The sequence below is a fragment of the Emys orbicularis genome, chromosome 10 (assembly GCF_028017835.1).
Source record: "Emys orbicularis isolate rEmyOrb1 chromosome 10, rEmyOrb1.hap1, whole genome shotgun sequence".
Lineage (NCBI taxonomy): Eukaryota > Metazoa > Chordata > Testudines > Emydidae > Emys > Emys orbicularis.
This window is the reverse complement of record NC_088692.1, coordinates 84,797,141-84,820,826: the sequence shown is the minus strand read 5'-3', so window position 1 is coordinate 84,820,826 and position 23,686 is coordinate 84,797,141. Positions and strand designations below refer to the sequence as shown.

Genomic DNA, 23,686 nt, shown 5'->3' with positions numbered 1-23,686 from the left:
CTGTAAGGGCAAGTAAAACCAGTGTAACCAGTTTGTGTGTCCACATTGAAGCTTGCAACAATTTAACTAAATCTCCACAAGAAAGTTGCACTGGTGTCACTTAGTGTGAATTTAAACTGATGTCGTTAATAGGCTCTATGGACGCTCTTATTTTGGCGTAAGAGCAACTTATTTTGGTTTTGCTTAAATCAGGGGTGGCCAACCTGTGGCTCCGGAGCCACATGCGGCTCTTCAGAAGTTAATATGCGGCTCCTTGTATAGGCACCGACTCCGGGACTGGATCTGCTGACGTATTCCTGTGGCTCTTTGGCAGTGTACATTGGTAAATTCTGGCTCCTTCTCAGGCTCAGGTTCGCCACCCCGGCTCAGATTGATTAGAAACAGGTTTAAAAAAAAAACAAAAAACGAGCTATTCTTGTACTGAACTAAGAGTGTCCAGACAGCCTTTCTGCACCAGTTTAACTGTGTTTAGAACAATTCAAGTTATATAAGTGCAATTTTCTCATGTAGGCAAGCCCTAAGTCAAACCAGTGCAACTTGTGTGTAGGCCAGCCCAAGGTTATTTTTGGCTTCCATCCTTCCTTTGAGAAATCAGATCTGAAACCAGCAGGAAGGAACATTCTGCTCTCTTTTCCTGTTCATTGGCTCAAAGGGTGTATGTGTAACTCCCGGGACAAAATTGGCCCATGTCTGCCCATGCACCGACACCGGGAAAAGGTAGCGCAGATCCTACAAAGGAAATGGCTGCATCTACGAGGGACATCATGAACATTTGTTACCCTGGTTCAAATAAGATCCCCAGAGACTGTTGCAGAGAGACTTCCCAGAAAACTAGGCATAAAAGCCAAAGGGGCACTATCTGCTCCTACCTTCCTTTCCACCCAAAGGGGCACTATTGATCAGACTCTTACCTCTACCTTGTATCAGCAGGACTTCTGCTCAGACAGGGCCTTACTCTGCTCTTGTTCTCCCTGGTGTAAATTGGGAATAACTCCATTTAAATTGGTAGCGGAATTACAACCGGCTTTACAATGATGTGAGATCTGAACCTGGCCCAGAGTTACTGGTACGAGGACAGAGACTCAAGAATGAGCAGGCTGCTTGCAGCCACTGGGATTCTCATTGGATTAACACGTTTCGTTGTTTGCCAGAGATGCTACTCAAGCAGCCAGCCATCTTTGGCTCTTTGGTGCCAGAGGAGATGCTTTCTGTACATGAGGATACCAAGTAAAAAGTAGAGCAAGCCAGATGATTTCTCCTCTCTTCCTATTCAGGCTTCCCTAGACTACGGGATGTACTCCCGCGAAGAAGAATTACTGCGAGAGAGAAAGCGCATTGGGACAGTCGGAATTGCCTCTTACGATTATCACAGAGAAAGCGGCACCTTTCTGTTTCAGGCTGGCAGTGGAATTTACCACGTAAAAGACGGCGGCCCTCATGGGTTTACTGTGAGTTCATGTACATTGCTAATCCTCATGTTAATGTACTGTCAGGAATTTGTTTGCAGAAGAGTCAAGGCAATGAGATTTGTAGATCAAGCAGCCAGCTATGGATGCACTAATAATGCTGAGGGTCACTGAAATGCGTTCTAGAGATCGAGGGGGGAAATCACGTGAAGTCGACTGCTAGTAATGTTGAGCAGAAGGGAGAAGAGGAGAAAGGAATGTGCATAGTAGCAGTCTCCGGATTTATGATTTAGTGTAAGAGTCTTTCCGTGAAATTACTTGTTACAAGGTTGCTACTCATTAGATTGGGCTGCAGAATTGAGAAGAGAACTTTGTGAAAGAGCAGCTGGGGTCACTGCCGCCTAAGTGCTGAAGCTGGACTCCGACTTCCAAGCCAGAGTAATTTCTTTTTAATATAACACATGCCTGATGTCAGTCTAATCGTATCATCTGATGGATGCTGCTGCATTCTCAGTGGGTTTAGCGAATGAGGCTATTGCGGGCTTCAGCCAGTTCATCCATCAGGGTGCAATTTTTTAAAGTGCACTGAGCCTTTGTAAACAAGCTGACTTTCTGCTAGCGCTGATGAAAGATGTCTGTCTTAGGGGTGTTAGCGTGGCATCTGTGGAACCACTCAATAGGCACCGTGGCAGCAGAAGCTTCCCTACTGACAGCGTGTGGGTATTTTATGTTTTTCTTGGTCCAAAAAGGTTGGATTCCTCTCACACTAAGCCCTAGCATTTGAATGCAAGTAGAAGTTGGCTACTGTACCTGCCAGTAACACTTGTATCTATACTTAATGGAAACCATCCATCTTTTTGGAGATGAACAGAATAACAGTTCAGCTCCTGCTGTCGGTGTGTTTTATATTGCTGTCTAATTCATCTTTTCTTCTTTTAAACAGCAACAGCCCTTAAGACCCAGTTTAGTGGAGACCAGTTGTCCAAACATACGGATGGATCCAAAACTGTGCCCAGCTGATCCAAACTGGATTGCGTTTATCCATAGCAATGACATCTGGATATCTAATATACTAACCAGAGAAGAAAGGAGGCTAACCTTTGTCCATAACGGTAATGCATGTTCAATTTACAATCCAGATCTTTAATCTCTTCCGCTGTGTGTGTGTGTGTGTGTGTGTGTGTGTGGGGGGGGGGGGGGGGGGGATATTCTCTAGACCAGTGTTTCCCAAACTTGGGACGCTGCTTGTGTAGGGAAAGCCCCTGGCGGGCCGGGCCGGTTTGTTTACCTGCCCCATCCGCAGGTCCGGCTGATCGCAGCCCCCACTGGCTGCTGTTCGCTGCTCCAGGCTAATAGGAGCTGCGGGAAGCAGCGGGGGCCGAGGGACGTACTGGCTGCTGCTTCCAGCAGCTCCCATTGGCCTGGAGCAGCGAACCGCGGCCAGTGGGAGCTGCGATCAGCCGAACCTGCGGACGCGGCAGGTAAACAAACTGGCCCGGCCCGCCAGGGGCTTTCCCCGCACAAGCGGCATCCCAAGTTTGGAAAACACTGCTCTAGACTAAATTTGGCACTGGCATTAATGGCTTCTATTGAAATTCATGTGAGTTGGCCCTGTTATTCCAGGGCTGAATTTGGCCATCTGTATGTCACGTTCTCTCTCGTGTGTTTCTTCTGCTGGCATTGGGGAGCAATTCACTTCCATGTCCATGAAGTCTGGCAAGGTGGCTCATTCGCTGAATGCATCAGGGAAGCTTTTCTCATTGAACCCAAAGTTTTCCCTTTTTCCTGTGACTGCTTCCTTCAGAATGGAGGCGCTGTGAGCAGGGCAGAACTGGAGGAGAATTCCCACCAGTGACCAGACATGCTGCAAAGCTCTTGGAAGCGATCTAAAGTGCTTCTGACTTGCACACTGGCTTCTGCCTCATGTTAAGATAATAATTTATTTCTCTTCCTTTGCTTCCGCCCTCAACTGTATTTTACAGATATACCAGTGTATGACTTGGATGAAGGAACAGGGGAAATACCCACTTCCAGGGTGGTTAAAAATCAATTAAAAATAAATTATGTTTAAGAGTTAAATACATTCTTCTTTTTAAACGTAAGCCCATTAAATGTGAAACTGACAACCTGTGTTAAGGTCTTAACTTCCTAAAATCCATATAAATAAATAATGCTGCATTAATGAGCCCTCCTCAAATTTTAAATAGTTTAAGGGTGCTGCTTTTTCAATGATGTATGGAAGCAGGGGGAAAACACCTTTCACTGTTGAGGTCAACTCAAGCTTTATAAGTAAGTCACAGTGTCATGCACTGCATTAGTATCTATGTTATTTTCAGTCTTTACAATGGAACGAATGCTGATACTGTTTTTACATTTTTCCCAATGTTAGTGCTTTCAGTTTCTGTTGTGCAGAAAAGCTTTTGCCATAATCACTTTTGGTTTTAGTTAAGCTAGCAGGTGCAAAGAGAATATTTTCTTCATTAGTACTAGTTCATTCAAAGTTGAGAAACTGGTTGGAAGTTGAGAAAGCAGGAAGGCTTGTTTTCCCTCTTCCAGTCAATTTATCCTGGGGGTGAGTTTGGCCAACGGTTGGGAAAACCCAACTTGGGAGTGTTTTTAGGTGCTGTGGCAGCAGAAAAGCTCAGATCTTAGCTAACTCTTTCTCATGTTGCCTGTTCAGAATTGGCCAACCTAGAAGAGGATCCCAGATCTGCTGGGGTAGCTACTTTTGTGCTTCAGGAGGAATTTGATAGATATACTGGCTACTGGTGGTGTCCGAATGCTGAGCCAAGTAAGTATGCTAAATGTAGTCTGTCTGACACGCATGAAACGTTGTCACTTTGGAGTGGCTTGCGGTGGCTCGCGGCCAGGAGTGCCTACCTCAGGGCAGACTGTCAAAAACAGGGCAGACACCCCAAACTGGTGGTACGTTCTATAATTAGATTTCACCAACCCAGTACTAAATGTGAGCTCTCAAAGTACTATAATAGTTTTACAATGGAGTCACAGACAGACCCCTTAGACACTCCAGTCTAGCTTGCCATGCAGGTAAGCTGAACTATATAATAAATGGTCACTTACACCAAAAATCAGAAAATATTTAGGTTACACCCAGTCCCAAGAGACCAGTGACTCACCCAGGTTGATTTGCATCCTAGATATCACATCAAAGACAACATTTGTAGCTAATTCTATAGTAAACTAACTAACGGTTTATTAGCTAGGAAAAAGAAATGTTATTGAGAGGTTAAAGGAGGTAAAATATATATATATACACAGATGAGTCACAGTCTGTAATTCCAAATGGTAACAGATGGAATAATCTGCCAGTTTCCCAAAAGTCTCTCAGGGCTGCCCAGAATAACTCTGGGATCTCCATCGTCTTGTTCAGCTATTCTGCCCTTGTAGAATCCCAACTGTCCAGAGATGAAGAATTTTTTCTTGGGTCCATATTTATAGTTTCTTCTCACAGAAAACAAGTTGACAGTTTGGCTACCCACATGGGCTCTTTCTTTCATGATGGGAGAGTGAGGAATGCGTTTACAGTTATTGATCTCCCATCATCACACACAATGACCGCTTGCTTTGAAATGCACTGGAATTAGCACCTTTCCGCTATAGTCCTTCATTTACATTACTTGAGGCTTCTTTCTGTTTGATAAGTTACTCGTTGCAGAGGTATATACAGTGCAAATGTTTGCTGTTATATTCTAACGAGGGGTGTAGTTGAGTGAGAACAATACATGCGGCATCCTACAAGCATTTTATAGAACACTAAACACATTCTTGTCAACTTAACATCTAATATTTATTTTGATAATGCGAACTCACAGATAGGCAAGACTGGTTTCTGACTATACGTTTGTCAGTGCTCAGTCAGGCCTGGGGCCTTGGCATGAGCTGGCACGTGGTCTGCCAGTGTCACAGACATTCTCTAGAAATTGGGTGGAAATGACCCCAGCGCCACTGCCTGCTTCTCAGCCCGCTTTCCGGTATGACCTTCTGTTTGTAACTTTGCAACAGTTTTCTGTTTAATGCATGATGCCCCAGACAAAACCATGATTTCAGAGGGGGAGATAAGCTCTTAAGGAATGAGGATTTGCTTTTAGACAAGTGTCCCTATAGTAATATTGGAGAAAAGAACAAAGGGCGGGAAGTACGTACAATATATAGCAGAGGGGCTAATCTCTCTCTGTTTTTCATGAGAGGTCAGCTCGTGCTTTGGACACGTAGCCTGGAAAGAAGAGATTTTTACTAACCCACGTGATAACAGCATTTGTAAGAGATTCAAGATTGTTTGGCATAGTGAAAGGTCAAATACAGTTTACTGGATAGTTGGAGCATGTGGTATATGATATAGCTTCCCCACTAGTACCCTAAGGAACAGTATTGCTGTGTGCGATACATATGTTATTACAGCTGTGCTGAATGTGAAATGTATTTGTTCCTTTCTAGCTGTCACCGGAGGCAAAATTCTTAGGATTCTTTATGAAGAAAATGATGAGTCAGAGGTGGAAATTATTCACGTCACATCGCCCATGCTGGAGACCAGGAGGACGGATTCCTTTAGATATCCCAAAACAGGTGAGACCATTGCTGTCTTCTCTCCTCTTTCCCCCATCTCATCGCCTGGGACGCTCTCGTATTCCTCTTGTTTTATGGTAATGTCCACCCTGGCCTCCAAAGACAAGGTTGTATGAATGATGCTGCCCGTGTGGCTCCTTTAATTGACTGCTGTGCTTGTGGACGGAATATGTCTCAGGAAGCAGCCTCCACGGAGGTCAGACTACTCACTTGCAGCCATGCCAGCTTTCCAGCCACAATGTGATGTAGGTCCTAAGTTCACTGCTGAACCTAGGTCTCTTGTGAGTTGGCAACACACTGCTATGTCTTCCCTCTTTTGGAGCTGCTGTCATATGTTTATCTGACTGTGTGGCATTGTTTCTCTTTGCAACATCTCAGTGCGAACTCTGCAGAGTGATCACACGTGTTTCACTGAGGGTTTTGTATTTAGCAGCTGGCAGTGCACTAGTGATGTGGCATGGAGGTTAGGAGCATTAGGTGCTCCTGGGCACTCTCCAGGACCAGACCGTTTCTGCTTAGAGCCTGGGCCACAGACTTTGTGTGCTCCTGACCCAATATTACAGCCAGTGGTCCTGTCACTGCCCCTGGAATAGTAAGAGTATCCAGCAGCCAGGCTTGGGTTTTTATAGATGGTGTATTGCAGCAGGAGGGTGGGAAACAAATATCATTGGAGCACTGTGATATTTGGAAGTGGGTAGGCAGAACTGACACAGAGGCATGCTGAGAGCTAACTTACAGCTGCATGTGAAGATCATGCTGCAAGTCTAAACAGGTCAACACCTGTTCTGGAGAGCTGCTGCCGCCTCCTCTCACTAAATCTCAGATGTGTCTGTTACTTCTTCCTTGACCCGAATTCCATGCCCTCCACAGACAGCACATTTAGGCTAATCAGCCAAAGAGCGTTCTGTTCTTCGCTTTTTTCAGTTCTATATGAGCTGAATTTCGGAATTATTCGAAACATGGGTGTGTCCTCCTGGAGGCAAACATATTGTCTGTTGCACAGTTTGTGTGTGACTGCTAATGCCTGTCTGTTTTACAGGTACAGCAAATCCAAAGGTCACTTTCAAGATGTCTGAAATAACAGTTGATGCTGAAGGAAGAGTAAGTTTTAAGGTTCATTTATTTCCTACATTAATTTGACATTTATGACTTTTTATTTAATTAGTATCTCGTGTCAAAGCAAACAGACTTCTTTGATGCGCAATTGTCAAATTGTTTATCTGTGGATCAGTGTTTCAAACAGGATAGGCCCATTCTAGTGTCAGATACCTGGTGTGTGTGTATATGTACGTACACACACACATTCACACACTGTAACGTGGTGAGGTTATTTCAGTATCACTGAATTGCTGTCCTCCTCTTCAACAGATTGCAGCTGTCTTGGATAAAGAACTAGTGCAGCCATTCGAGATCCTGTTTGAAGGAGTCGAGTATATTGCGAGAGCTGGATGGACTCCAGAAGGAAAATAGTGCGTATGTTAAACCTGTCTCTGCTTACAGGGGTTGGGTTAGAAATGGACTGTTCTGGGCTCTGTCTTTCCCTCTGGCCTAAGCCTGCTCTTGTTTATGCATCGCTCCACCCTGGTTTGAGTGAAGGGGATGGGGGCACATCTTCAAAATCAAATAGAGTCAAAACAGTCTCGGGTACTTATCTGACTCCATCACCATAGTAGCTGAGTATTGCACAGTCTTTTCAATGTATTTATCCTCCCAAGCAGTGTTCCCTCGGATTTTTTTCCATCCGTGTGCGGAATGAATTTTGTTACGTGCACCAATATCGAGATCCTGTGCGGATGTGCGCCGTCAGTAGAAACAAAAACCCTAGATATAATATGTATTTTTAATAAGTTACCATAGGGATAATTGCTCCAGCCAGGACAGGTTAGGCATTTTAGAACTCACTACTCAAAGAATTAAATTTAAGCGTAAGAGAGAAATAAAATTACGAAACGCACAGACCAGTCGAAAAACTAAAATAACAGCACTTTGAAAGAATACAATGACTGAGAATATATGTGCCTTGCAGGAAGTACCAAAAAGTAACAACAATAACACAAATATGTGTTGGGAGGACAGTGTGTGTGTATATGTGTGAGAGAGACACAGACTGTGTGTGTGTGCTGGCTGCTGGGGAAGTCTATGAGAGACCGTGCGCTGTCTCTTTAAGCACAGCAGCACTCACCAGAAGGCTTCTTCAGACCACAGCAGCTGCCAGAAGCGCTGTCCTGCTCCTGAGCCCTGTCCCCCCACCCTGCTCTGCGGAGATGGGGTACCTGGGTGGCGGGAGGGGGACACCCTGACATCAGCAGCCCCCCTCTTCTCTGTACAGCAAGCAGGAGGGTCCTGGGAGCAGCTGGCCAGGGGCTTCAAGGCAGGAGCAATGTGGCTGCAGAGCAGTGGAGGGAGGGGCACCTGAACACACACCGCTGGATGTGCGCTCCTCTGCTAATCAAATGAGCGGCACTTGATTGACTCTTGGGCGGCCGTGTGGCTTAGAGGGAACCCAGCTCCCAATCCCCCTGAGAGGCAGGGCAGTGATAATATCCCCATTTACAGATTGGGAATTGAATGCTAGAGAGACTGATGACTTGCCCAGGGTCACAGAGGCAGTCTGTGGACGTGGAGAGAATCGAACCCAGGGCTCCCAAGTCCTAGGTTAGCACCTTAACCACTGGGCCATCGTTGCTGACCAAACTCATTGGCCAGAAACCCCACTGTAAGTGCTAACTACATTTTCATGAAACTTTTAACCCTAAAGACAAGGTGATGCAGTGTTTCTAACTCACAAGAATTGTACTTATCCTACCTCTTGGATCAAAAGCTGACAGTCTCCTTTTAACATTTTTTTTTGACATGGAAGAAATACAGGAGCCTGCTTCCTGGGTTGGTTGGCTTCCTACAGAAATGTTACCAAGGCTACATGGGTAACTATCAACAGGCTGATTGGCTCTGCTGGAGAGGACACTGTCGAGCCATTTAAGCTTCAGAATAATTTTTTTAAGCATCCAAGAAAACTAGAAATATCTTCACAAGTGGCTTTTAAATTTCAGTTTACGAACTTCTGCTTCCTCCTTCCCTTTAGATTTTTCTTTTCTTTGCTCCTATTTCCACATTCTGCCCTAAGCAGAATCCAAATCTGGTAACATTCGAGCTAGTTGAGCTTTTGAAACCACAGGGTTTGAGTGGGGTTGAAATCAGGCAAAACTAGTTCTTCTATCCCTACTTCAGAGCTGACGTGATTCTTTGAAATGCTAGAGGGAAAATTCGTTTTACCTGGCCAAAGTTAAAAGTATCTTCTAACTGGATCTGAAATTGACCATTCTTGATGCCACCAAAATGCTTGGTGTTACTGAAAGTCAAATACAATTCTCTCAGCTGTCTAATACTTAGAAAAAATGCACTCATAATTATTAATATTTTTTTCTGCAATAGTGCCTGGTCCATCTTGCTGGATCGCTCCCAAACACGGCTACAGATAGTGTTGATCTCCCCTGCATTATTTATCACAGTAGAAGATGATGCTATGGAAAGACAGAAACTAATAGACGCCGTGCCTGACTCTGTTACGCCACTTATTATTTATGAAGAAACAACAGACATCTGGATAAATGTAAGAATTTTATTTTTAGACTCTTCAACAGTATGTAGTTATGGGCATTATTTGTGTCACTCTTAATGGCATTGATATTATTTGCACTACTGTAGTGCCTAGAGGGTGCAATCAGGATAAAGGTCTCCATTGTGGTAGGTGCTTTACAGCCACAGAGGAAGACAGTCCCTGCCTTGAAGAGCTTGCAATGTAGACCAACCAGGAAAAGGTTAGGAAAGCAGAGAGGTCAAATGATGTCCAAAGTCATGTGGCAGGACAGTGGCAGAGTTTAGACTAGAACCCATCCAGCACCCAGTCTATTAGACTACACTATCTCTCAGCTTTGCATTAGATTAGACTCAGGCTCCTTAAGATCTCCTTAGGTCTTTCACTGACAGCAGAGTCCGACAGACTGATGCTATTGGAGCACAGAATATTTTCTAGAATTAAGCACAAAACCAAAGAGCCCACATGATTATCCTAATCACAACTATCTAAAACCGTCCTTTTACTAAAACAGAGTTGTGTCCCTCCGTATCTATTAATCACATTGAAAATTCTCTCATTTATTAAAATTATTCACTGTGCCTCACCCTCTTACCTCTGTAAGGTTTGCTAATTGGGGCTGTCCTATATAATATGCTTACACTTGTACAACAGTCTGTAGAACCTCGCAGTGTGAAATGTATGAGAGATTCCGGAGCATTAGTGCAACATCATAAAAAGGGAGCTGCTTACAGCATTGCAGCAGTATGGCGCAGATGTAAGACTGATCTCCCTGAAATGCCATCTTCTTGGAACGGTCTACTCACAGTAGGACTTGGAAACATCACACACTGATTACAATTAGATCATTCAGCAGTGATCATGCTCTCTAACAGGGCATTTTAATGAACACTTTGTGTATAGCTGTATTCTCTTTGTGGTCATAAAATGAGACTTGCAATGTATAAAGATGTGTCTCTCACTTGCTCAGGGGCTGTGAGCTACACCAGTGGGCATATCGTCTCTTTTCCCCCCCCCAGCATGCTAATTGTTTTCCCACGGTGGTTCATACAGTTCAGCTGAAACCATGTGAATGCTCCTCTCCGCGTACCTAAAATTACTGTCCCCCAGAGGGCAAGCAAAAGGTGACTAACACCAGATCACCATTCTTCTCTGAAATAACCTTTCCCTTCCAGGGTCTGCCTTGCAGACTATGAAATAAGAGGCCATTGAATATGGAACTTCTTTGCAGCTAGCATTCTGTCAGCGGCTTCCCACCTTCCTCTGCAGAACCCTCCAACTGCCTCCTGATCTGAGAAAGGGACTGCAGGGGAGAAAGAACTTGGTAGAGTTTTTTCTGTGGGCTGGCACTAAAGGAGTGGGATGGTGACAAGGACAGTGGAAAGCAAGACAGTGAGTGAAGACACTGGCTGGGCTTGCACAGCCCATGTGGCTAATGTACACAGCAATCTGCAAGGTAATCCATTGCAGGAGTGGTTCTCAAATTATGGGTTGTAGGTGGTTTTTGGAGCCCTTCCATCTGCTCTCCAGAATGAGACCTCTTGAATGAATGTGTGGGGATAGGCCCCAGAGAGCATCTTTCTCCCCTGGAGTGGTCCATAGAATGAACCACTGGTTGGGTGAACCCCTACACTACGGTATAACATGCATCTCCTGCACCTGTCTGTGCCGGATCAGTGAGAAGTAATAGTTGCACAGGGACTCCATTGTGGTCCAAGTCCTATCGATAGCCATGAACAAACTGCTTTGTTTCTGCAGATCCATGATATCTTCCATGTTTTCCCTCAAACCCGCCAAGATGAGATAGAGTTTATTTTCGCCTCTGAATGTCAAACGGGGTTCCGGCACCTGTACAAAATCACCTCGGTTTTGAAGGAGAGCAGATACAAGCGATCATGTGGCGGTCTCCCTGCTCCAAGTAAGCAATGCCACTATCTCTCTTTAATTGGGCACTTGCCATTGAATATTGGTGAAGTAAACTGCAGCCTCTTCCAGAGGGTAGGACAGAGCTCTTCCTCCCTCCCTAGTGTAGACTGGCGCCCATCCAGCAAAGTTTTGAAGCATGTACATCATAATCATCATAATCCCTAGCTTTTATATAGCACTAGTCTCATGACATCACTGGGTCTACTCACTGCATGGACTGTTGGATGTAATGTGTAAAAATAACAGTCTCCTCTCTGCCTCTAGGCATAGATTGCAATATAGAGATTTAAAGTAAAGAACACACGCTTACCGCACTGTAGAAAGATGTGCCTTGGGTTTTATGCCTAGAAGTATTGAATATCTGATTGGGGCCAAAAATTGGCCTTCTTTTTAGGGTGGGGAAGGGAATAAAGACCACACCACTATACCCAGTGTGCTGGCCCTAACAAAGACTATTCATAGTGCTGTGTCTGTTATAGCTGCTGCTTGGACAGATGCTAACAGAATGTTGGGAACCATTAGGAAAGGGATCGATAATAAGATAGAAAATACCATAATGCCCCTATATAAATCCATGGTACGCCCACACCTGGAATACTGGTGTGCAGTTCTGGTCACCCCATCTCAAAAAAGCTATATTAGAATTGGAAAAAGTTCAGAGAAGGGCAACAGAAATGATTAGGGGTATGGAACAGTTTCCATGTGAGGAGAGATTAACAAGACTGAGACTGTTCAGCTTGGAAAAGAGACGACTAAGAAAGGATATGATAGAGGTCTATAAAATCATGAGTGGTGTGGAGAAAGTGATTAGGGAAATGCTATTTATCCCATTAGATAACACTAGAACCAGTGGTCACCCAATGAAATTAAGGCCTGGTCTACACTACCCGCCTGAATCAGCGGGTAGAAATCGACCTCTCGGGGATCGATTTATCGCGTCCCGTCAGGACGCGACAATCGATCCCCGAATGGATGCTCTTACTCCACCAGCGAAGGTGGGAGTAAGAGCCGTCGACGGGAAGCCGCGGAGGTCGATTTTGCCGCCGTCCTCACAGCGGGGTAAGTCGGCTGCGATACGTCGAATTCAGCTACGCTATTCGCGTAGCTGAATTTGCGTATCTTAAATCGACCCCCCCTGTAGTGTAGATGTAGCCTAACAGTCAGCAGGTGTAAAACAAACAAAAGGAAGTATTTCTTCACACAACACACAGTCAACCTGTGGTGCTCATTGCCAGGGGATGTCGTGAAGGCCTAACGTATAACTGGGTTGAAAAAAGAATTAGATAAGTTCATGGAGGATAGGTCCCCACATGGCTATTAGCCAAGATACTCTGTGTGTCCCTGAGCCCCTGACTGCCAGAAGCTGGGGCTGGACAACAGGGGATGGATCACTCAATAATTGCCTGTTCTGCTCATTCCCTCTGAGGCACCTGGCATTGGCTACTGTCAGTAGACAGGATCCTGGGCTAGATGGGCCATTGGTCTGACCCAGTGTGGCCGTTCTTATGTTCTTATGGCAGAGAAATTAACAGAAGAAGAATACTGGCAGCTACTGCAAATGGAAACACAGGAACACGCAGTTTGAATAAAATAAAGTTACTTGCAAGGTTAGGTCAAACTTTGGCCCCAGTCACATGTACAATACAGTTATGTACAGAACCCTTGCACATCTTGCTACACTGTGTATTCTTTCAATTAAACTCCTATATTGCAATCTGTGCCTGGAGGCAGTTAGGATACTATTGATCTATTTGCTATGTGAGGACAGCATGCTCAGCCCTGCATACTAAAGAAAGATGCATCTAATTTTACTAGTTATAGCGTCCCAGTGTCAGGCAGTTGATTTTTTCAGAAGGCAAAATCCCCTTTTGAAATAAAACTCATTATTCCTATAGTGGTTAAAAACCTAGGACTGTTCTGTCTAGTACTAAACCTAGTACTATTGTGTCTATTGGTCTGTCTAGCCTGACTTCCTACCTCTGATAGTGGTAAATAGCTGATGTTTCTGAGGAAGGCAAGATTTCCGTTTAATATAAAGCTGTGTGTAATGTTCTTGGGGAAATTAGAAAACCTTGACATTTCAGAGTTTTACTCTTCCATTTGATTTTTGCAAAATCCTTCGACTTTGCAGCTTCACTCAAAATAGAACTTCTTTTTGAATGAAAGTGAGCCGACCCGATCAAAAATGGTGCTATTTTTTCCAGCAAAATCCCTCATTTTTAACACCTTACCCTTACCAATTCCATAGATCAGGTTTCGCATATTTCAGTGCAAAACCTGCCTTTTTGTGCAAGTGTGGTGGGAAAAGGAAACATCGAAGGTTGCAGAACGAGATAGGGAGAAACTGTTGAATTGAGAATTCTTTGATATTTTTTCCGTATGTCAGTGATCTCTTCCTGGAACACTCCAGCCAGCTGTGTAACGCTGCGCTGGAGAGTGGCAGGGGTGTGATTATTTTTTTTTCCCCAACCCCAGTTTTTGACTAGGTTAAAGCAAGCAAAGCCTGAACGGTGAAGTTCTATTTGTAAGGCTTCATTGTGATGAAAAGTATAAAATCTCTAATTGTACGTGTCTTGTTTATAGGTGACTTCAAGTGTCCCATCAAAGAGGAATTAGCAATTACCAGTGGAGAATGGGAAGTGCTTGGTAGACATGGTTCCAATGTATGTCCCTTTATTTTACTTTTCTTGAATGAAGATCTGTATCTGTAAGATACATCGTCAGGCCTATGTGATAGCCTGGGTTAAACTCTGGGTTAGATAACAAACAAAATTAGTTGGGTCCTAAAGTCCCTCGTGGACCTTGTGGTTATCTTGCCAGACTATACAGCTACCCTCTTCTGACTAGAGAGGGAGTCAGTCAGGTCTAAGGAACAGCAAGGGCATGTAGTGGTGAGGATCGAGATAGAATGGTAGAGCTGTATGGAGGACGCCTCAGTTTGTCTGGTGTTACGCAGGGCTATATGATCATGATGATCCCTTCTGGCCTTAAAACCTGTGAATTTGATCTTGGCGTTGTGCCTGCCAGAACATCTCACTAAATGGGAAACAGCTCTGGGAACAATCTGGGGACTCTCTTCTTAGGAGAATGACCTCTCTCGTGCTGAAGGTTACACACTTGGTTCTGGAGGGTGGGGAGAAGGTGCAGGCTGGACACTCCTCATGTAGCTCTGCTCCTGGTGTCTTGGCCATGCATCCCACCCTTTGTGAGAGAAGAGAAGTGCCCATATTGTAGTTTCTGTGAAGGGCAGGATCGCTGAGAAAAGGAAAAGCTGCCTGGAATGGCTTGAGGTCTTTCAGCTGTCCAAGCCCATGCTGTGACCTTGCTATTTGCTGAATAAAAAGTGCTATTCACAAACTCATTAACTTCACCCCCATAATCAGACCTCTCACATCAGAAAATTAACATGGAAATCCACATAACTGCAAACATATATGATGCAGCAGAGATGCAAGAGATGGTAGGGAATCTGGAAACTGAGTCACCCTTCTCTCCCGCATGGGGTGTCTCTTGAGGTCAGGTTTGGGGCAATATCGAGAAACCTGCCCAAGCTGTATTCATTCTGGGTTAAACTCACCCCTGTGCAAAGAGCCAGCGCAAAGGCTGTCCTCCACATCTGTCCGCCTTTCAGGACTAGGCACCACTCTTGGGCCACTAAACCCAATGGAAGGCTGTGGGTGGAGGGTAGGCCTTGTGTGGACAGTCTGCCTGGGGAGAATGGTACCCTGGTGAATGAATAGAGGAACTGGGTCTCCAGTCAAGCCACAGCTTTACGTACAAAAGTGGGGATGATTGATTGGTTCAGCTGGTGAGCAGAACATAAGAACGGCTGTACTGGGTCAGACCAAAGGTCCATCCAGCCCAGTATCCTGTCTACCGACAGTGGCCAATGCCAGGTGCCCCAGAGGGAGTGAACCTAACAGGTAATGATCAAGTGATCTCTCTCCTGCCGTCCATCACCACCCTCTGACAAACAGAGGCTAGGGACACCATTCCTTACCCATCCTGGCTAATAGCTACTAATAGACTTAACTTCCATGAATGTATCCAGTTCTCTTTTAAAAGAAGTAGCCAGTGCTGCTTTGCTTTTAATGTTCGCAAAGGTGCTGCTTGTCCTCTTAGCTCATAATTTAACTCGCCATTCCAGCCCTGAGTCTCTGGTTTCGATAATGGAGATGAGCAGCACAGAGAGGCATCTTTAGCTGATGATTTCCTTTGCTTTGTGCTCTTTGTTTCTCAAGAGTTTGCCACTGTCTAGCAAAGAGGTTCATAATGAAGTATGGACCTGCAGGGAGGTGGAAGGGGGAGAGAAATAGCACTGCAAGTAGATGGAAGGAAAATTTCCAAGCATCCCATGAGCAGTAGGATGGAAGGGCTGAAGCCCCAGCATCCAGCTGCTGTCCTGTTTCGGAGGACTTTTTTTTTCTTCTTTTCTTCAAAGGGATTAACACACACCTGGGCAGTACTGCTCTCTTTTCAGCTTTCGCCTCTTCTTTCTCCTTTTTCTGCAGGCCCAATAGTCGTGTCTCCAGGTCCACTTTTGAGGTTTTGTGTTGAATTCCTCCTGCTGGGATAAAATACACACTACTTTATAATCGCTTCTTTTTTTAAATCTTAAAGAACTCGAGTGAGCGATGTTTGTGGTTACTCAGCTCTCAGAATGTTTCTCTGTTATCTAAAAAAATAAACCATGAGAGTGAGAACACTGAAATGAGTGATAAAGCTGAAATACTTGCAGTTTATGTAAGGGACGGCAATCTTGGTAACGCAACGATTTCTGTTTGGAGACCGTTTTTGCTGCAATTGGTGGTTGGGCCCCTAAGAAAAAATATACAACCACTCATTAAAATCAGTAGCTGTACTCTAGGGTTGGGGGGTAGCAAATGTCGTGCCTGTTTTTGAAAAAGATATATGGGGTGATCATGGGTATTATAGGTCAATCAGCTTTACTTGAGCACCAGGGAAATTGGTTGAAATAATTACTAAAAATAGTTACAGTACACCTGGATTAGCATGATTGGTGGTCTAACCAGCTTGGCTTCTGTAAAAGAAAACAGTTCTCCTCTGAATTACTAGAATTCTTTGAGTGTAAAATAAAAATAAAATAGTGGATCTGAGAGAATCCGTTGTTTGGACCTTCAAAAGGCCTTTGATAGAGGCCCTTCCAAGAGATTATTAAGGAAGCCAAGTAGTCATGGGGTGAGAGGTGAACGGTCACGGATGAGAAACTGTTTCCTGTTACATAGTCAAAGAGTAGGAAAAAATGGTCATTTTGTACCATGGCAAAAGGTTTAAAGACAGGTGGCCCCATGGTTTCATGCTGGGGTTGCTGTTTGTAAAATATATTTATTAATAATCTGGGAAAGGGAGTGAACAGTGAATTGGGGAAATTTACAGGTGACACAGAATGATTTAGGATCATCAAGACCAGAGAAAACAAGGAAGGTCAGAGGGACCTGACAGACCTGGGAAACCAGGTAGCAAATGAAATGTAGTGTTGACATATGCAAAGTTGTGTGTATTGGAAGGGCTAATTTGAACTCGCTCTTTCCATTGCTGGGCTCTAAATTAACTGTAACCCCCTGGGGAGGTGGGGGCAGAGAGTCCTGGGCATCATTGTGCGGATAGCTGAGTGATTTGGCTGGTACAAACTGTGGTTGTGTTTGGGTTTTTTGGCAGATTCGCGTGGATGAAGCAAAGAAACTGGTGTATTTTGAAGGCACAAAGGATTCCCCTTTAGAGCATCACCTGTACGTCGTTAGCTACGAGAATCTCGGAGAGGTGAAGCGACTGACGGACCGTAGTTTCTCTCACGCCTGCTCCGTTAGTCAGGTATCTGTATTCCGTGGGACCCTCCTTTAGGAAAGGGCTGGGCCTGGTGGTTTTTGGCACGCCTTGCACTAGCTGTGTTCAAATATATGGATGTTGGCTTCAGCTTTTTTAAATCTGTTATAAAACCGCGGGTGCGGGGATGGGCATATATTAGCAACTGCAGAAACCTGACCTCTGGGTGTGCAACCTGGCGAATGGCATGAATCAGTGCCAACTTGCAGACATGGACTAATGCCACCGCTAACTTTGCAGGTGCATTTTTCAGTGTCTGGCAGAACATTTGGAATATTAACACCCTTGCGGCTACTATGCTGCCTGTAACTGAGTAAAACTACAGTTCCTATGGGCTGGTCTACACTGAGGGGGGGATCGATCTAAGATACGCAACTTCAGCTATGTGAATAGCGTAGCTGAAGTCAAAGTATCTTAGATCGATTTAGTTGGGGTCTACACGGCGCGGGATCGATGGCCGCGGCTCCCCCGTCGACTCCGCTACCGCCGCTCGCTCCAGTGGAGTTCTGGAATTGACGGGGAGCGTGTTCGGGGATCGATATATCGCGTCTTAACGAGACGCGATATATCGATCCCCGATAAATTGATCGCTACCCGCCGATACGGCAGGTAGTCTGGACGTATCCTAAGACTATCTCCTCTGTCACAAGAGCTGGAACTCCCGATTTTTATTTGATCCGAGCTTCTTCAGAGAGCTCTAAGTGCAAAAGTAAAGGCGCTTTGGGCTCGTGTTTCTTCACTGTGTTGTTCAAGAAAATATTGTCATCTCTGTGTAGGACTGTGACATGTTCATCAGTAAATTCAGTAACCAGAAGAACCCGCACTGTGTGTCACTGTACAGGCTGACTGCTTCTGAAGATGATGTTGCTCACAGAACGAAGGAATTCTGGGCCACGATTCTAGATTCGGCAGGTAATAACTTTGGCTTTCCTTTACAGTTCTGCCTCAGATTCCCAATCAAAAGACTTCCAGCTACATGTTTATTGTAGTATCGGTACTCTGTGTTCCTCTCCATGGGCTAGATCATGCTGCTCTTACTCGTGTGGGAATATGTGACGAGTAAGGATTGCTGGATCGGCCTTTGGTTTTGTGCTGACGTGTGGAAGGGGTAGCTGGCCACAGTATTCGAGTCTGTTACAAGTTTGAATGTATTGCTGGGCCTTATCAACAAAACACTTGTCTTTTTGTAAGTGCTGTTCCAAACCATTTGAAGGGTACAGGGCTAATAGGACGTGTACTTGGAAAACCCTTAGATTTGAAGGGGGTGTCCCCACCAGTTTTGTACCTTGTGGTGGCCAAAGGCTGCTTTTTATTTTGGAGCTTGTTGCAGATAATGATGTGCAGAGTTAGCTCCTGGGCTGGTTAACAACCTTCATGGCCAAGTGGCATTTAGGCGATGAGTTAAAATCTGCTGTACATCCGGAGCCACGCTGAGGGACTAATGGAGTGATTCGTAACATACACTGATGTGACCGAGCTGAATTTGGCTCGATGTGCTGTACTTTGGTCAGAAGATGATTTCTTTCATCGAGCTGCTGCTGCTGCTTCTCTACCAGCTGCCTGCGTGCAGGAGGGGGAGTCTCAGTTCTGACTCAGAAGCACAGATCATGCCTCCGACACGCCTCACCCCGAGTTCCTTAGCCAAGGTAACTGTAGGAAACTGCCCGGGGCAGAACAACAGCTACACTGTGCCATAGGGATCTGAATTAAAATGACCCGTTCATAGAGAACATGGGCTGAATGCATACTTTTTTTTTTTTTTTTTTTTGTAACACAGGAAGTTTTCTCTGTTTCATAATCATCTTAAATGTATTTTAGAAGCAGGTGATTCCAATAGTGCCCCACTCTCCCCTGCAGAAAAATTGTGCTTATTTTGTTTCTTGCTTGAAGATTATCAGCTCGATTAAGGGAGTCTTGTCCAGCTGCAGCTTCTCTGTTCTGGGACCCGAGCTAGCTAGCTCAAGTGGCGAGCACGTTCTGTGAGTGCAGCGTAGACCTCCACAAAGGGTGGAAGAGTTCACCTTGGGCCCTGCTTGGGTTGAAACCTTCCTAGAATGCATCTAGCACAGGATCCCTGACTCAGAACTTTTTCTGTGAATGAGACCCTTACTAGCTAGTAATGGGCCTAATGAAAACCCACAGATCCAAACATCCCTGAACTCTGGGAGGGTTTGGACCTGCTCTGGACCTACGTGGTGGAGACACTCCAGTGCTAAGGGTGCTGTAGACAAAATTAAACCCCTTCCCCTCCCTCCTGTAGTGCCAGCTTCCTCTCAGTGACTTTTTAACACAGTTCTTGAAAGATGGGGGATCTGGAAGAAACTGCATTAGAACTATGCCAGAAACACGTATGTACATGAGGAACAAAACTTTGATAGTGGACTCTTCAATCTAGCGGACAAAGGTGTAGCATGATCAAATGGCAGGGAATTGACACTAGACAAGTTCAGACTAGAAATAAGGGGCAAATCTTTAACATTGAGGGTAATTAACCACCGGCACGACTTATCAAGGGTTGTGGTGAAGTCTTCATAACTGACAGCTTTTAAATCAAGATTAGATGTTTCTCTGAAAGATGTGCTGTAGTTCAAAAAAGAATTAATCCAGGGAAATCCTATGACCAGTGCTATACAGGAGGTCAGATTAGATGATCACAATGGTCCCTTCTGGCCGTAAAACACATAACAATCTTGCCTCATGCTGGCATCATCTGTAGTGTAGGCAGGGCTGTGAGCTCCCGCTGTCCATCAGGTTCTTGTTAAAATGGGCCCATTTCTTCTTGCCTGCCTGCAGGTCCTCTTCCCGACTATGTTCCCCCAGAAATCTTCTCCTTTGAGAGTTCCTCGGGCTTTACGCTGTATGGCATGATGTACAAACCTCACCACCTACAACCCGGGAAGAAATACCCCACTGTCCTCTTCATATACGGAGGGCCTCAGGTGAGTGCAGTGTAATAGAGGCTAATAGAAATACCTGCTAATTTTTGTCTCTTGTACTTACTGTTCCTGAGATGGGATTGTGGCGGGGATTGACCCTGACTGACCATGAAACAGACTTAAAGCATTTTCTGTAACTTCATTTTACTGGTGGGGGAGAAATGCATAGCATCTTCAAGGTAGTAAGGCTGGAGGGATAAATCGAATGTGGGACCGCAGCCCTGCAAAATCACCATGAGGATTTACCATCCCAGGCACAAAATGATTCACCTGGGTCCTGGAAAACCCAATATTTCATATACCCTGGGAGCAGGGAAAAACTCTCCTCAGATGGGGGGGAGGGATAGCTCAGTGGTTTGAGCATTGGCCTGCTAAACCCAGGGTTGTGAGTTCAATCCTTGAGGGGACCACTCTGGATCTAGGGCAAATCAGTACTTGGTCCTGCTAGTGAAGGCAGGGGGCTGGACTCGATGACCTTTCGGGGTCCCTTTCAGTTCTATGAATAGGTATATCTCCATATATGAGATGGATGAGTAGAATTTCGGAAGGCTGCCGTGCAGCAATGAACCTGATCTGTGACTCTCAAGGGGAAGATGTTGGGGAGAACCGCTTGGCTCCTACCCCTGCAAAGGAGACCTCAGTACCTCTACACATGTGCATAAAGAGAGGTGCGAAGACAAGGGGCCTGGATTTGCCGCAGCCCCCACAATGAGGGGGTGAATTCTGTGTGTGGGTGACTTGAGCTGAGACACTGGGGACGGTACCAAACAATCCTGAATCGGATTAAGAGATGAGCAGTCAGTGCGGTAGTTTGTAGCCCCTGGCGCTTATTTCCAATGGTCTATCTGGTGTCGCTCGGTTAATATTTCCAGTTGTCTTTTTCCAGGTGCAGCTGGTAAACAATCGGTTTAAAGGAGTCAAGTATTTTCGCTTGAACACGCTGGCCTCACTGGGTTACGTAGTTGTTGTAATTGACAACAGGGGGTCCTGCCACCGAGGGCTTAAGTTTGAAGGTGCCTTTAAATACAAAATGGTAAGTGGTGGTATGTATGCCAATGTCCCCACGTGGTTCTGAGCAATGCAGCCTGCTCCTTGGCTTTCAGATGGGGCGCCGGGGGGAGTGCGACTTGGTGCGTCATCCTACAGAGGAAGGCTAACATGCTAGCTCGCCTTAGTGCTCTGGCAGTGATTCCAGTGCTTCTTACACAAAACTGTAGAGTGTTCCACTCCGTGGGCTTGTGAGGGGGGTGGACACATCCAACCGGTATGGAACTGGGGAGGAAAACGGATAGCGAGAGAGGATATAAAATATAAGGCATATAACCGCATCTGCTTCAGGGTATAAGCCAACCTCTGACATGGGTGAGTTAGTCCCTAACTTTCCATTGTGGTCTTTCTGAACCCGCTGCCGCTGGCCATGCAAAGGTGGGATACCTTCAGACAGACGATGGATCGCTCCACTATGGGGCTTGGCGATTCCTAGGGTCCTGTTTGTAGAGGAAACCTGCTCAGCCCCGAGCTCTGGAGGGGAAGGAAGTGCCATCTTTGTGTTGCTTTGCAGGGATGATGTGCACATGTTTTGAGGGGGGCAGTTGTGCCAGTTCGATGCACAGAGCCAGAATCTGGCCCTAGATATTGTAGAGGAATTTGTCTCTTAGGTTAAGAAAGTCCCCTTTCCCCAAACAAGAACACCACAGACCAGAACACCACACTTATGAACATTTCCCATGGGGAAGCTGAGCGGGGTGGAGGGAATGTGTCCTTACATGTACTTACCTACATGTCCTCTGGGGAAGGGGCAATCCTTTGGTTCCATGTTTGTACAGCACCTTGCCCAATGGGGGCCCATTCCTGAAATGGGGCTCCTAGGTGGTACTGCAATAGAAATCATTAATCATAATGGGCAAAGTTGATTGTGTTTTGGAAACTCTGAGAATCATACGTTTGTCAAGAACTAACAAAAAAAATCCTTATCCAACAGGGTCAAATAGAAATTGACGACCAAGTGGAAGGGCTGCAGTATTTAGCATCCCAGTATGACTTCATTGATTTAGACCGAGTTGGCATTCATGGCTGGTCCTATGGAGGATACCTGTCTCTGATGGCATTAATGCAGAGGTCAGACCTCTTCAGGGTACGTTAATGTATCGTGGGCTTATCTCTGTGGCACAGGAAGGATGTTTCTTAATCAGATTATATCTCCATGTCCCATGTGTGTTTGTAGATACAAAGACTTTTGAACTGTAAACAGTGAGTGCTATGCGTGTGCAAAATAGTCTGTTTTTTATTTCACCCCAAGATACAAACAGTGGAGGGGCATAGGACATAACAAAGTTACCGCAAAGTAAATTTCCATTTCCAAAGTACATTTCTACCTGGTATGGGCTTGAAATATTTCAATTCAAGCTTTTGTACTTAGATATTTTTTTGAATGTAGACAATATTCACTACGTTATAAAATTATTGCTTTCAAATTCGAGGTACCGTATATTTTTAATCTGAGTTTCAGGATATATTACAGTAAACAGATATGACTCTGTGTGTGACCTTGAATAAGTCATTTGGTTTTACCGTCTGTAATATGGGAATGGTATGTTCCTATACTATAGCATATTGTGAATGTCAGTTAGCGATTGCAAAGCAATTAGGCTTTGTTTGCTCAGAGATTTTGTCTCTGTATAACTGTTGGTTGCGGCGTGATATTTTTTTTTAACAGTTATAGTTATACCAATGCATCTCCTAGTGTGGACTCAGTTATACTGGTATAGCCAATTATTCCCCTTCCAATACAGGATTAGCTATGTTAGGGCTGGTCCACACTAACCCCCCAGTTCGAACTAAGATACGCAACTTCAGCTACGTGAATAACGTAGCTGAAGTCGAAGTATCTTAGTTCGAACTACAAGGTACTTACCACGGGTCCACACGCGGCAGGCAGGCTCCCCCGTCGACTCCGCGTACTCCTCTCGCGGAGCAGGAGTACCGGTGTCGACGGCGAGCACTTCCGGGATCGATTTATCGTGTCTAGACAAGACGCGATAAATCGATCCCAGAAGATCGATTGCTTACCGCCGAACCCGGAGGTAAGTATAGACCTAGTGTAAAGCACCTTTATACTGGTATAACTGTGTCCACACTAGGGATGTTATACATTTTATACTGGTATTGTTAAAGTGATGCTTCTGTGGGCACGTCTACACTACCCGCCGGATTGGTGGGTAGTGATCGATCTATCAGGGATCGATTTATTGTGTCTAGTGTAGACGCGACAAAATTGATCCCTGATCACTCTGCCGTCGACTCCGGAACTCCCGCCGTGGCGAGAGGTGGAAGCGGAGTTGACGGGGGAGCGACAGCGGTCGACTTGCCGCCATCCTCACGGCCACGTAAATCGA

The 23,686-nt window shown here is 45.2% G+C and overlaps 1 protein-coding gene across 4 annotated transcripts in view; it reads left to right on the top strand.

Annotated features, from left to right (window-relative positions):
- Positions 1 to 23,686, top strand: part of DPP8 (dipeptidyl peptidase 8) — a 38,575-nt gene that overhangs the window by 8,256 nt on the left and 6,633 nt on the right. Inside the window, exons 4-17 of one of the 4 annotated variants that reach the window (XM_065411569.1) lie at positions 1,275 to 1,448; positions 2,350 to 2,518; positions 4,087 to 4,197; positions 5,862 to 5,990; positions 7,030 to 7,091; positions 7,359 to 7,459; positions 9,423 to 9,600; positions 11,344 to 11,503; positions 14,095 to 14,174; positions 17,191 to 17,343; positions 18,132 to 18,267; positions 20,149 to 20,294; positions 21,178 to 21,324; positions 22,273 to 22,425. In XM_065411569.1, coding sequence (XP_065267641.1) covers positions 1,275 to 1,448; positions 2,350 to 2,518; positions 4,087 to 4,197; positions 5,862 to 5,990; positions 7,030 to 7,091; positions 7,359 to 7,459; positions 9,423 to 9,600; positions 11,344 to 11,503; positions 14,095 to 14,174; positions 17,191 to 17,343; positions 18,132 to 18,267; positions 20,149 to 20,294; positions 21,178 to 21,324; positions 22,273 to 22,425 — 1,899 coding nt within the window. Of the gene's footprint in view, positions 1 to 1,274; positions 1,449 to 2,349; positions 2,519 to 4,086; positions 4,213 to 5,861; positions 5,991 to 7,029; positions 7,092 to 7,358; positions 7,460 to 9,422; positions 9,601 to 11,343; positions 11,504 to 14,094; positions 14,175 to 17,190; positions 17,344 to 18,131; positions 18,268 to 20,148; positions 20,295 to 21,177; positions 21,325 to 22,272; positions 22,426 to 23,686 lie in introns of all 4 variants that reach the window. The other 3 variants (XM_065411570.1, XM_065411571.1, XM_065411572.1) reach the window with 3 other exon arrangements.